This window comes from Ochotona princeps, chromosome 20 (genome assembly GCF_030435755.1).
Source record: "Ochotona princeps isolate mOchPri1 chromosome 20, mOchPri1.hap1, whole genome shotgun sequence".
Classification (NCBI taxonomy): Eukaryota; Metazoa; Chordata; class Mammalia; order Lagomorpha; family Ochotonidae; genus Ochotona; species Ochotona princeps.
In genome coordinates this window covers 32840021-32854460 of record NC_080851.1, presented here as the reverse complement: position 1 = coordinate 32854460, position 14440 = coordinate 32840021, and the positions used below count along the sequence as shown (strand labels likewise).

At 52.4% G+C, this 14440-nt stretch overlaps 1 protein-coding gene across 1 annotated transcript; it reads right to left on the bottom strand.

Annotated features, from left to right (window-relative positions):
- Positions 1–11643: 11643 nt before the first annotated feature.
- Positions 11644–14058, bottom strand: TWIST1 (twist family bHLH transcription factor 1). Its single transcript, XM_058678081.1, has 2 exons — positions 12880–14058; positions 11644–12365 (listed from the first exon to the last, which is right to left on the bottom strand). Exon 1 carries the CDS (start codon positions 13972–13974, stop codon positions 12922–12924), a length of 1053 nt encoding a protein of 350 aa, XP_058534064.1. The 5' UTR covers positions 13975–14058; the 3' UTR covers positions 11644–12365; positions 12880–12921.
- Positions 14059–14440: the final 382 nt, after the last annotated feature.

Sequence of the window (14440 nt, the reverse complement as noted above, 5' to 3'; positions counted from 1 at the left end):
TTGAGCTATCTTTCTGAATTCAGCTACTTACAGCCTGATGACAGAGTATTGTTTGCATTAGAGATGCATGCAAATCCAGCAGTAGAGCACGTCAGGTGTCGTAGTGGTGTCTCAGGACACAGGTGAAACAGGCCTCTGGGGTCACTTGCAGAGTAAGAAAAATCACTTAGGACCTCCCTTCCTTGGTTCTGCCGCTTTCTAGAATCATCCCCTGGGGGTCAATCATTGCTCCTGGACTTGCTGTCCAATGAAGAGTTTCTGCACTTGCTACTTAAATTGGTCTTCTTTCTCCATCACCCTTAAATTGATACAAGTATTCTAAGCAGTAATCATCTTTATGAAAAGTCAAAAGCTGGGCCCCGTGTGGTAACCTAGTACCCTAAGTTCTTGCCTTGCACGCACCAGGATCCCATAGGGGCATTGGTTCATATCCCGGCTGATCTACTTCTCATCCAGTTCCTTGCTTGTGGCCTGGGAAGGCAGTGGCGGATGGCCCGGGTCTTGAGATCCTGCATGCATATGGGAGATCCAAAAGAGGCTCATGGCTCCTGGCTTTGGATCAGCTCAGCTCTAGCCGTACTCGCCACTTGGGGAATGAACCAGTGGATAAAAGGTCTTTCTCTCTCATTCTCTGTCTGTAAATCTGTCTTTCCAATAATAATAAAAAAAAGAATAAATCTTTAAAAACAAAAGGTAAAATCATTATCTTGTGGTCTTTTTCCACAAACAAGAGTTTGTCAGAAATGGTGAAACATAAAAAAAAAAAGAGAGAGTTGGGGGAGTACACTGAAAATTCCATGTGCTCAAAGTGTTTTAATTTCAGTAAACATCTTATATTCATCCTTGTATTGGTATCCTAGCCTTCCCACTGTGCCAGGTGTTAGGTCTATCTCTGCTTAGTCCTGGTCTTTGCTGATTCCTGGGAAGCAGCTGGTCTACCACAAGGGAATGATTAGGTCTGATACTCAGGTGATTTCTGGATCCTGCTTAAAATCAAAAAGCATGTCTTCAAGGAGAGAAAAAAAAAAAAAAAAAACGCTGGGCAAACCTAGATTAGTCTTGGGCAAATGTTTCAATCATGTTGAAAATCCAGTTCTTAAGGTAAATAGAAGTCCTGAATCCGGTGACTCTAAACACTGAGAGAAATGTAGGAGGTCAATTGATCAACAAACAAAGAAGGTATGTCAACCACCCTGAAAGCAATGCTTGTTCTGGAAGCAGACAACCAGCCACCCAAGGCAGCTGCTGAAGGTGTCGGGAAGAAAAGCTCAGGGGCAATTAGAAATAAAGCGAATGAACCCAGCCATGTGTCAGGGCTTATGAAAGCTGTTGACCAGAGGGCTAACTTGCAACTTACATGTTGGTTCTTTGAGTCTTGTGAAAGCTATAGGACAAGAGAAAGTGGAAGAAGCAACAACCAACATACACAAATTTTGCATATTGTTCCAACACACACACATCAGTCTTGCTAATCAAAACCAACTATAGGCTCAATGCCACCAGGTCACTTTCCCATATCTACATCTCTAGCCTGGCAAAATTAGAGACCAGGAAGAAGGTTTGGATGAGATATTTTGGAAGGCAATTTTTAACTGTTAACAACAAAATGGCCACATGAAAGTACACTACCCATCCCCCCCCCATTCCACACTGGAAAAAAAAAAAACATGTGCTATCATTGATAGAAGAGCTTTCTACAGAAAACAAGCCAGACACAGGAGAGTTGAGCACCAACTCCTTCCTGCACACAAGGCACACACAGCTTCTTTGATCATCAACCTGTGTTTCATGCCAGTTGCAGAAGGGAAATTTCTGTGATTTGTGCCACCTTAAGAGGGCTATAAAGCTTTGACCAGCAAATACAGATGTATATTGTAAGATTTCCTCTGGGTATCAGTGCACACTATCCCATTTTGGTTTTGATGAGTGCTCCGACATGTTTCAGAAGTAATTAATTTTTTTTTAAATTGACATTTGCACCTGCTATCTAAGGAGGTATAGCCTTCAGGTAGTGAACCTCGGATAGGTTTGAAATTGGGAGAGTTTTGCAATGTCATATCTGTAGGAGCTTGAATAGAGAAAAGACAGGAGGTGAACCGAATCTTCTGGTGCAGTGCCCAACTGTATGAAGGAGGTGAGTTCAGAGGAGAAACAGGAGGGGACAGGCCAACACAAAATGCACCCTATCAAATTAGGACGCGTTCCCCACGAACCGATCCACTTGGATCTGCCTCCTCCATCTGTAACTTTAGGAAGGAGGAGAGCATTGCAAGGGAAAACAAGTTTGTTTAAACACCCTTTCACCCAGGAAACCGGGATGACTTTTAGCACGGAAAGGCAAGCCGCTGAGCGCCAAGGCATTAACGTCCAAGCAACTTGCAGGAGGGATGCTCACCTACCCTCTGAGTCAGATAAGGTTCCCCCCCCAAAAAAAAAACCGCAGAATCTCCTGCCTTTGTATGGCTGAAAGCTCCGTCTTCCGCTGCCGGGACAAACTAACTGGTCTCCTTCACTGCAGCGCTCCGAGAGCCTGCGCCGCTAATCCGACGAAAACAAATCCTCCCCCGCCCACCCCGTCCTCACCCCCCACCCCCGCCCTTACCCACCCTCCCCCCACCACCACCAGTGCCCAATCCGTTACATTTCGCAGCAGAAGAAATAGCCGGAGATTCTGGGCGCCTTCGGAAACAGCGTCACGGGCAGCGACTGTAGGCAAGGGCCCACGCCTGGCCACCCACCACCGGCGGACCAATGCTCCAAGGCGCGCTCTCGCTCCGTCCGCTCTAGGGGGTCCCCTGGGCTCGCCTCCCAGGCCGCCTACGACCTGCGTCCCAGCCGAGGCGCGCAGTTCAGCTTTTCAGCTTCACCGAGCTGGAGCTCGCGGTAATTGAGTCTGGAGGGTTTTATTTTCTTTGCCTCACCCGGCTGTCCCGAACCTGCAGGGAACTTTCGGGGTGGGGGATATATATGTATTTACATCCCTTCCCATGCCCACCCCCACCCTCATCTTCTGATCGTGGCCTGCGCCTCGGTTCCCGCAGGATCCAGCAAGGCGATCCACTGAGCCGGGCTCCCAACGGAGGGCTTATCGCCGTCCCGCTCTACATTTTGGGCTGGGGGGGGGGGGGGGGTCAAATCGCATTAGCGCCAAACCACCAACGGGGCAGCAGAGCAGGTGGCTAATTGTATAAACCCGAGTCGCTGGGACAGTCTTAACCCAGCCGGCGGGTAACTTGGTTTCTGCTCCGCAACTTTGCCATCCCAAAAAGCTGGGCCGTGGTGGGTTCGCGCCTGCTCTGGGGTGGGGGGGGGGGGAGCGACTAGTGCTTACTGCCCTGCGCGGGCTCAGGCTCTCCCCATCCCTCCCTGGAGGAGAAGAGCTCTGGCATTTGGACGTGTCAGAAGTGAGCTTTTTGCCGTAAATCACCCTGAGAAGCATTCCAATCAGACCAGCGTCCAGAGAACGCTTAGACAGTCCACCTCCAGAATCCCAAATCAAAGTGCAGCTCCTGGAACCATAAACACCTATTCTAGGCGAAATCCCATTTCCCTGGCGCTTGCTAAGACTGCAAGGAAAGGAAAGAGTTGGGGGCGAACGTTCCCGCGCCGGTTCAGGAACTGAGTCCTAATGTGGTCAGCAGCATGCTAGGAGACAGCGCACTGTGCGCTTCCGCGCCAATCAGGACGCCTTTTCTGGGGGTCGTTGGAGGCTACAGGACCCGGGGCCCTCGCGTCCCCTCGATTTCTCCACCGCGAGAAGCAGGTGTGAGAGTGCCCAGGGCGTGGCACGGGATTGCAGTGCCAAGGACTGAAGGTGTTCAGCACAGGTTATACCCCAGGAGAGGCAAAACCACGCTAGGCGCAGTTCCCCCAGCAACACAGAGCCCCGCTGCCCACACAGAGCCCTTCCAGTTGTCCCTAACCCTTCTGTGCTCCCAGGCTCCCTCCACTGTGGATTGGAGGTCCTTGGTGGGAAGCTCAGGATCCCAGGAGGCAATATGTATCAAGCCGTCTCCTTGATCAACCCAGAGTGTATTGATTGTACGGAACCTCCTCGAAAAGCCGCACGAAACTGGGATGGCCAGGCCAGAATGTGAGCCCAAGGCCAGGGGAAGGGAGCAGCAAAGGCTAGCAAGGACACCCCCTTCCCCGCCGCCCTACCCCGGAGAGGGACTCCTACCCTGGAGAGGGGCTCTGGCTTTGAGCCCTCAGAGGGAGGACCTGCTGGGGAAGGCACGGGCGGCATGGGGGCTTGGGGATGGGGGTGAGGGTAGATTACTCGCCACGTGTCCTTGACTCCTCAAATCCATTCCTTAAGGGGTGATTTATGATGGAGGCTCTTTGATCAAGGACGGTTAATCTGTCCCACCGCCTCAGAGGGCAGATGAGGCTGCCTAAAAATGGCCTGACTGCTCAAGGCCTCAAAGGATGTCTCTCCCCAGACCCAAAGCCGCGTCTTTTTTGGGGGTGATCTGTCTGCCCCACCCCATAACCCCCCAGCTGCCCATCCCCCATTCCTTAGCTTTCTTCCTCTACCCCTGATTCCGTTTGCTGGGTAAGCTGCAGCCACCTCCGGCTGATTAAGTCAATAGTGCAGCTCTGGGCAGGGCAGCAGGGAGTCCAGTAGGGGACTCCAGGCGTGGCATGTGCCCGGTCCTAGAAGACCTCCAGCCTGGAGAGAGCTGGCTTCCCAAGGCGCGGGTGCGGGCTTTAGGATTGGATAGGCGACCCCCCCATCCTTCTCAGCTTCTGGTTTGACCCAGGGAAGGCAAGCGCTGGGGCAGGAGGAAGGCTGAGTTCCGGGCTCCAAGGGCTGCCAGGGTTCCTCAGAACAACCCGAACTGGAGACAGAAGGAGGCGGCAAGAACGCAGAGCATGAGGGGATCAAGTTACGGATCTCCTGGTCCCTAATAGGTAAAGGAAAAGCGGAATCTCAGAAGCCGTTATTACTAGTAGGCAGTGTGTGTGTGTGTGTGTGTTGGCAGTGTTTCATTAAAACCATATCCTGAAACAAAGACTGGTTCTTTCATGTTTCTTTGCTTTGTTATTCCTCTAACCGGAGTTTCTTTTAAAAACATAAACAAAAACACAAAAAGACAAACAAAAAAATTAAAAGGACATTTTTCAAAATCAAAGGGTCCCTACAGTTGTCTGCCTTCCCCCCTTTTCTCCAGTCCTCTGACCCTGGTATCATGATCACCTTGTGGATTCTCTCTGATACTCCCGCTTCAGCTGGATGATATTTAATAGTCGACTGGATTAAATATTGCAGGCTCCAGCCTAGTCCAGGTCGTGGACTGCAGCCTCCACATCAGAGGGGGAAAGCTGATCTATGAGATGTGTTTTAAGTTTCAGTGGATGGGGGCCTGGGTGGGGAGGAGGAAAAGGGAGAAGGATTCTCCAGCTTTCTTTTATATGTGACCCAGACCAACATTTTAAAAGGTGTGTATTGATGGGGTAGTGGGAGCAGCCTGGGTGGGATGAGAGGAGTGGTGACCTGCACCAGGGGATACCAGAAAGGTCCTGGTGTCCTCCTGTGAACACGGGATTAGCACAGGAACTGTTTTAGAGAATAGAGTTCTGGAAGGTAGGCTCTGCTGCAGGGACCCACAGGAACAAGGCACTGAGTCCAGGAGCGGGTGATTTGCACAGATCTGAGGATACATTCCCCGGGACAGCTGCAAGCTGACTGTTAGGAACAGCCACAATGCCCTGATTGTTGCTAAGTGTCCGCAACAAAGCGAGAGAAGAGAGAAGACATGCAAACTGTTGCCCAGTACTGTGCGTGCTTAGTGGACTGTCTGGAAGTCCCAGGAGAAAGCTTAAGGCAGCTGAGCCTGAAGTGCTAGAGCTGAGCTGGGTTGGGCAACCCCCCAAGGAGATGATCTGAGGATTTCTCCAAGTCCAGCATGCTGAGGGGAAGGGGGGTGCGGCATCATCAGGTACTGTGAAACTCACTCTAAGGCCATATAGCAAGCTTGGGGATGGCTACACCCCATCTGGCTTATCTAGTCTTGAGCATAGAAAAAAAAATTGTCAACTCTTAGGGGTGATGTGATTACTTTGAATCGCTTCCAATTCTGACCACACTTGTAGGAAACCCAAGAGAAGAAGATACACTGTGACAGTTAAATTGGATTGAATATTGGGGAAGACTATACCCTTGCCTTTTAAAGTTTGTTTAGAGAGCTGCATGGGTGGCTATGCAGTACCATATGCCGGGCATGAATGTCAATGAGACTGGGGTTGGGGGTGGGGAGTGGCCATGGTGTTACAGTTAAAAGAACCATGGCACACAGCTCATTTCCAATGAAGTCTTCATCTATATGCAGCATGTCTTTGAATCCATTCTATGTGCAGGGACTCAGGCCCATCCAGTGCCACATGTCCCCACAGGGGAGGCGCTCAGACTGCTCATTTATTTCAGTTCTGATGAAAAGCCAAACTTGCCTCTCCCTGAGAAAGCAAGTCTCCTATGTAGAGAATTCTTGTTGTGGAGGGAGGGAGGGAGGGAAGGAGGGAGGAAGGAAGAAAAGAAAAAGAAAGAAAAAAGAAAGAGAGAGAAGAAACAAGAAAAGAATAAGAACTTTTTCCTTCAAGCTGGTCCTTGATCTCCAGCAGGAAACCCACCCTGCCGTGGGTTAAGATGCAGCGAGAGGGAGTCGGCCACGCTCATCTGTCAGCCCATCCCAGCATCTTGCCGATTCAGGGTCTGTCAGGCCTGGCATTCCTCTGCTCTTATCACTCTCTACCCCTTCAAAAAAAGGCAATTGATTAGTTTCAGCTTTTCCCAGCCGAGATCGGATCCGTTTCCCAGGATCAAACGTCTGGGGAAGCCGACAGAGAAATGCAGGGGGGCGGGGAAGGCAAAGAAGGAAAACAGGAGGGCGGGTTGTGCGCCCTCCCTCCCCCCACCTCTGCTCTGGGACCTGGAGAGAGGGGGCATCTCTTCCCTTTAAGGTAAACATTGAAGGGCAGAAAAAAATAGATATTTAGGAAAGGAGGTGGATGATTTACGCCTGGATTTTCCTGGGAGCATTGCCCTGTCTTTACAGGCGTGGCCCCACTTGCGACCTACGCATCTGTTCTCTTCCATGTGACAGTTCATGAAAGCCCTCACATCTGGGCGAGATCAACTGCCTTCAGGTACCTGCCTCACTTTGCGCTTGTCACGCTCTTGTCCCCCACCCCCCAACCTTCATCCCCAAGCCCTGGAGCCCTGTGTGCCTGGCTCTTTCCTGCCCATCTCAGTGGTCCCGAAGGCCAGCCCATCTGGTCCCTTATGCTTCTGCAGGCAAAGGGAAGTCTCTGGCTGACCCATGCTTCCTCCTCCTGCCCATGGCCTTGGGCTTTGATTTGCACACTGGCTAGCAGCAGCAGAGCTGCACCAAGCCCAGGAAGAAAGTCTCATTTCGATCTGGGCTACCAGACCTCCCAATCCCAACCCAAGACAACCCAACCAACCACCTCCTGGCTGGTTCGACAGTCCTGTAGGCCCTCCCCGCCACCCCCGCCCAGGGGGAGTAGGGCAGGATGACCTGTTACACACCTATCCCTTCGCCGGTGCCGGCACCGGGTCTGGTTGAACCTAATCTCTGGGAGCTTCTGAAACTACTGAAACTTCAGCTTCACTTGGGCGCCTTCTGCCCTCCTCCATGACTGCCTGCCTACTGCGGTGACTGCAGTAAACATCGTATTACTGTTTCCTAAACTACATTTTTTTTCCCTTTGGAAATTTCTGCCGGCCGGCAGCACACTTGTGGGCCTGCCTTTAGCTTACACCAAGGACAATTGAGTCCTCAGAGGTTTTGGAAAGCAAAGGAAAAGACGGGGTAAAAACCGTCCACGTAAATAAACATGGAGCAGGGCCCTCCAGGCGCTTCCCGGCAGCCGCAGCGCGCGCCCCGCAGGGCGCACCAGAAATCCCGGCTTCCCTGTGCCTGGGGTTTGCGGCTCCAGCTCCAGCTCCGGCTCCGGCTGACGCTGAGCATCAGGCATGATCGCGGCCCAACTTCCCCACCAGGCAGTCTGAGGGCCCTGGAGTCTTGTCTCCGAACCGGGAGAATCTGGAGAAGAAGGGAAGGTGCGTACCAGCGGTTTTCATCCGTTCCACCTTCCAGTGACCTGCCACATTGCGCCGGCCCACTTTATAGCCATCTGGGAATTCCACACATGCCTTAAACGCCAATTACACACCTTCTTCAAAGGATACGTGCTTTGATTTGCTAAGAACAGTAAGTGGGCCCGCGTCCTGGGGGCCTTTCCTCTCCGCACCCTCAAGACTCACGCGAATGGAAAATGGATTCCAAGCGCCCCACCCGCACCGCACTTCACCCCTGGGTTCTATTTCGGCCGTATCCTTGTTCTCTGCCCCTGCTGTCAGGACAGATCCATAATCCTCCTGCTGGAGTTTCTTAAGATTTAGGCAGCTATAGAACGAATAACCAAGTGAGACGTCTGCGGATAAACCCGAGGGGGTGGCCGTTAGGAAGGGACCCATTTCTGACTTGAGCTTGGCGCGCGCACTATACTTCCACTTTTCACCGGTGTTTGGGCCACACGCTGGATGACAATAAGGGCAGAAAAACTATGGAAACCTGTTCCTTCCGCCTCCCCACCCCCACCGCACCTGCGGAAGGATGAGAGGGGTTGCTTCAGTCCCCCCGACTTCTGCCTGTCGCGTAGGGGGAGCCTGTCTCTGGAACTGGTGTGCTGCAGCCTCGCTCTGCCTGGCTCCGCGGCGGCGGCTCCTCTCGCTACCCCAGCTACTGCTGACACTTGGCACCGCAACCTCCAGAGCAGCAGCCAGACCTGGGTCTCCCGCGCCTTCCAAGGTGTCCGAGGAGGTCCCGGACTTTGGCCCTGTCGTTGTGCCCGCCAGCCTAGCCTGGCCCAGCTCACCACCCACGCAGCGAGGTCTGGCCCGCACCCAACACAGGTGAAACCCTGGTTCTCCGTGGACTGGTATGTGGTTTTCCGTGGCGTTTGTTCTCTCCCACCAGCCCCCCCCCCCAGCAGGTTTGTTTGTTTTTCTTCAAATTACAGATGCAGGGAAAACCGCCTGACATCATGAGAGCGGGATGGGGCCCTCACTCTGAAGGATTCCTGGGCAGGACTTCAAGTGAAATCATATGCCTGCGAACTTGATACCGGTCTAGAGAAAATAACCAGCTCTGACTTGGCCAAACCGTGGAATGTGCAAAATGCTCCACTTAAAAAAATTTTTTTCTTCATGCAAGAATCGGAGTGTCCCTTAAAAACCTGCCTTTCGACCAAGGGCCTGAAGACTGAAGGGATGGGCAACGTTTGGACCTTTGTAGACCGCGGCGACAAATCGCATTGTGCGAGTTCCTGCTTAGCAAACGCTATTTTTCATTAATTACACGCGCCACCTGGTATACCTGTCCTTGCATCCGCAGCACGCGTGTTTGCCTCTGTTCATACAAACAGGGGAATGTGGACACACCAGAGCCGAAGGAATCGCCTTCCCCTCGCTATTCAATAGGAGGCAAAAGTGACTGCACCATCCAGAAGCCCAGTGTTTCAGTAAAATTGGTTTCTTTGGCCCTGGCTGAAGGGTTGTGAGAGCTCCCAGCCACGGGACAGCTGGAAAGCTGCAGCTTCTGATCCCGGTAACCTCACTCTGTGTGCTGGTTCCATAAGGGCAGGAGGTGAAGTCAAAGAGCTGTAGGGAATGGACAGACACCTCCTTACTAGCTGAAAGAAGTGCTACCTGTTAGCGGGTCCTGGTGGATTTCATTGCATGAAATCTTGGGGTTGTATTCTGGCAGTTTCTGTTTTGCCGTGAACTCTAGCCATTTAAAGTACAACTCTTTCCCCCACCTTGTAACGATTCATCTGTGTATTTCTCTGAAATTGTCACGGAAAATATTGCCTTTGGTTTAGTACTTCATATCACGTGACTTGCCTTTTTTTCCCCCCTGCTTTCTTCCCAAGTGTACCCTCTTACAAAAAAAATAAAATAAAAAGAGGTGCTTGTGGGGTAACAGGGTAAAACACCAAAAAAAAAAAAAAAAAAAAAAAAAAAAAAAGCAAATGGGCTTTGAAACGTCTGCTTGCTGCTGTTATTATTAATATTAAATCCAGAGTTAGGATAGCATTTACCTTCTCTGTAATGATGGTCATCTCCATCCTGGTGTACTTGCAGATATCTGAAATATCAAATAGTTAGACCAAACTGGTGAACAAGGACCTGCCCCCAGGAGCAATTCGGAAATTGAAGGTGGATGATATTCTTATGGGAGAATTAACATCCTGGTCCTCTCATCCGCCCAGGACACTCTTCAAACATTTCTACCCTATACATACATGTACGCCACGAACCCACCCACATACCCCGGAAATACCCCCACCCATAATCACCCTCCGTTTTCTTATTTGGTAAAGGATTATTTTAAAAATCCCACCAAGATTCCAGTAATCTTTGAGCGTAAGTAAATGTTACCCACTCCTTGCTGAAACATATGGTCTAAAGTATCCTTCATAATAAATTTACAACATTGGAATATCAGCATTCTGAGGCCCTGTACAGTGGAAATCAAAAACCTTCTAGTAAGAAAACAACCTCTATTTGAGGCATGCAAACAGCTTCTATTTAGACCCATGCATTTCCCAAAGTCACCATCCTGTGAGTTGAGACACCAACATGATTTTCCAGTGTGGAACCCCCCAACTGCACCTGTGCACAGTAAGCTGGATGTGAGAGTTAAGAAATCGGTGATGAAAATCCCTGTTAGTAGTGACCTTAACCATAAAAGCCAGTCATGTTTTTGGCCCAGAATAATTAGAAAGAAATAAAAATCAAGCACCGTTTGCCCTTTGTACTTATTTGGTTTCATCTCTGTGTGTTTAAAGAGGGAAAGCTCTGTGTAACTTTTGGGCATAGATATATTTGTTCAGGAACTGACTAGAAACAATAAGTTGCAATTTTAAAATTGTAAATTACTTCAACCGTTACCAAGAAATTTCAGGTTCATTTTTTTTTTTTTTGTCTTTTCCTAAAATCTTTACAGGAAGCTCTGAAGATGGATAACATAATAAGTGCTATGCTTTTTAGCAGATAGGACAGCCCCAGAACGTGACATTTATCCGTGCAGTCAGAGGTAAGTAAACAGGGTTGTTCCCGCCTAATTAGTCCAAAGGAACGTTATTCTTTCGCATGCACTTGCTAGTCCTGCATGTGTGTACAGACCATTACTGTCAACATTTTCCACTTTCAGGAAAACGAACCTACTATTAACGAATCCTCCCAATGGAGTGGCCAAGACAAAACTACACAGTAACAACGGAAAGTAATTCTGGTTCCATCCCGCTTGTCTGACAGTGTTACATGGCGGCTACCACCTTCAAATGTTATCGAGCAAATCTGTGAAAATCGGGCTCTCTGGGCCTTGACAAGGGCTTGAAGAGATGCTGCTGAGCCCACTAAACGACAAGCTGGAATAATAATAAAGTCATCTTTTGAAATAGCACGCCTGTGCCTGTCAGTAGCTGGTTTATTTGAGTTTTCCACTGCTTTGTTTATATTAGTGCTCAATCCCTCCTGGGTGCCTCTTACAGTTCAATAAGCAGGTATTCACCACCCAACTGACTCCTGCGCTGAAAAAAATATAGACCAAACTCTAAAGTTCTTAAAATTTTCAATCATATTTCTTTATTGCAGAAAAATAATATACAAAGATTATTTACAAAAACAATCATAAAAATATGAATGCATTTAGACATCGGATCTATCTGCATTTTTTTTTACCATGGGTCCTCAATAAATAAATAGAATGTTGTTTTTTGTATTTTAAGGTTTTTTTTCCCTCAGAGGAAGAACAACAACAAAAAGTGGAATTCACTGACTGATCTCCGCAGGCCAGTTTGATCCCAGTATATATTTATAGATATTTAAATTCCTAACGATGCTCTGAGAACTCCACTGACGGTGACCTTTTTTAAAATGGAGGAAAGTCCGTGGTGAACCCCTTTCTTCCAGTGGCTGATGGGCACGACCTCTCGATAATGCATGCATGAAAAAAATAAAAACATTCTTCGTCAAAAAAAAAAAAAAAAAAACACCAAAAAAAAAAATCCAAAACACACAAAGGAACACAAATAACGGTTCAGACTTATATCAGAATGTGGAGGATGGTGCCGCGGCCCTTGTGGCCAGCGCTGTCCACCGGCCTGTCTCAAGTTTTCTTGTTTAAGAGTGCGCCCCACGCCCTGCTGCTTTGATTTTGGGTTCTCCGCTCTTCTAATGTCCAAGAGAATCTTTGGCCTGATACAGTTAAGTGTTAGTTACCCAGCTCCAGAGTCTCTAGAGTGCCCATCCTGTCCTCCTCTGGAAGCAAGGACATCTGCAAAAACCCAGAGAGGAGATGGGGAAGGGGGTGGGGGGAGTCGATTATTGCCGAGTTCTCTGCGGCCGCAGCCTCAGTCCGGCGCGCACCGCTCCGAACGCCCGCCGCCACCGAGCGCTGCGCCGCGCAACCTGGAAGGATTTCAGCCCCGGGGCAAGAGGAAGTGGGTGGGCGGAAAGGAGGGAGGAGGTGGAATTTGGAAACGTTTGTTTTCAGGAGAACGAAATCTGCAAGCCGAAAACTTAGACAGGCGCTGGCACCACAGGGGCTGTCCCGCGACTCTCCCGACCTTTTCACGGTCTCTCCGCTCGCGCACACCCACGCACGTGTAGATCCCCTGGGGGTACCCTCTCCCCCTCCCCCACAATAACGTATTTCCCCAGCTCTCCAGTCGGGGTCCAAAGGTTCCCTCCAGGGTGGACAAGGGGAGGGGAGGCTGCCAGGAGAGCAGGAGTCCGGCGCTCGGAGGCGGACAGGGGACAGCGGCCAGCCGCCAGGCGCAGGTCCTTACCTAGGTCTCCGGCCCTGCCGCGGGGGTGGGGAGCTCCGCCTGCTAGTGGGACGCGGACATGGACCAGGCCCCCTCCATCCTCCAGACAGAGAAGGCGTAGCTGAGTCGCTCGTGGGCCACGTAGCTGCAGCTTGCCATCTTGGAGTCCAGCTCGTCGCTCTGCAGGACCTGGTAGAGGAAGTCGATGTACCTGGCGGCCAGCTTGAGGGTTTGGATCTTGCTCAGCTTGTCCGAGGGCAGCGTGGGGATGATCTTGCGCAGCGCTGCGAACGCCTCGTTCAGCGACTGCGTGCGCTGGCGCTCCCGCACGTTGGCCATGACCCGCTGCGTTTGCAGCTCTTCGTAGGACTGCGGGCTCCCGCCGCCGCTGCTGCTGCCGCCGCCGCCGCCTCCCGAGCCACCACCACCGCCACCGCAACCCGCAGACTTCTTGCCGCGCTTGCCCTGGGCCGGGCTGCCGGGCTCATCGCCGCCTCCGACGCCCCCGCCCGCGGCCCCGCCGGGCCCCGCGCCGCCGCCCGCGCTGCGCCGGCTGCTGCGCCGCTTGCGCCCCCCGCGCTTGCCGCTCGGCGGCTGCTGCCGGTCCGGTTCCTCCTCGCTGTTGCTCAGGCTGTCGTCGGCCGGCGAGACGGGCGAGCTGGACACGTCCTGCATCATCTCTCGGGCGGCGACGAGCGGCCTCGCGCGCCCGGGGCACACAGGGTGGGAGGCGGTCCGGAGGAGAGGAGCAGAGCGGGGCGCTTCAGCCCGCCAGCTTCCCCAGCGCACGGCGCTGGCCCCGGGCGGTGCGGCCCGGCGAGATGCGAGCGGGAGGAGCGAGCGGGAGGACCTCCGCGGGGAGGACGCGCGCGCGCGCGGGCGGAGGAGGAGGCGGGCAAGAGGCGGGCGAAGGGGGTGGGGAGGGGACGGTGTGGATGGCCCCGAGGTCCAAAAAAGACGGCGCCCCAGCGGCCGCCCGCACAGCCGGCTTGGCCTCCTGGAAACCCGGCCGGTGCTGGCGAGCCCGCGAGGTGTCTGAGAAGTTGGGCGAAAGCTGCAAACTTGGCCACTCTTATACCTCTGCACAGGCGGAAAGTTTGGGGGCAGCAGTGTCATTGGCCTGACGTTGGGGAGGAGGGACTTTTCCAAGTTTTATAGGAAAGTTTCCGCTTTCCAGCCCCCTCCTCCAGCCCTGCCCCCTACCCACCCCCCCCCCCCCCATCCCCATTCCTTCGGGTCTAACAATTCGTCCTCCCGAGCCATTCAAAAACGCCCCGGCCCCGACCGCCGGCCGCTGCGCCCGCCTCCTCGCCGCCCGCCCCTTTCCCTCTCTGCCGGCCGCGGGGCGGTTTCCTTCCGCGCGGAGACGCGTGGGTGGTGCACCCCGCAAACCCCGATCGCCGCACTGGGAAGCGGCCGAGGGGGCTCGGTCCCGTCTGCCAACGGACGCTTGGCTGTGACAGCGGTGGTGGCAGCGGCTTCCACACAGTGGGTGATACCTCATCTGGCCTCGTAGCCCGTTAGGTCCACGGATTGTCGCGGCGGTGGGTGGGGGTGGGGAGTGACCCGAGAAACTGTCAGC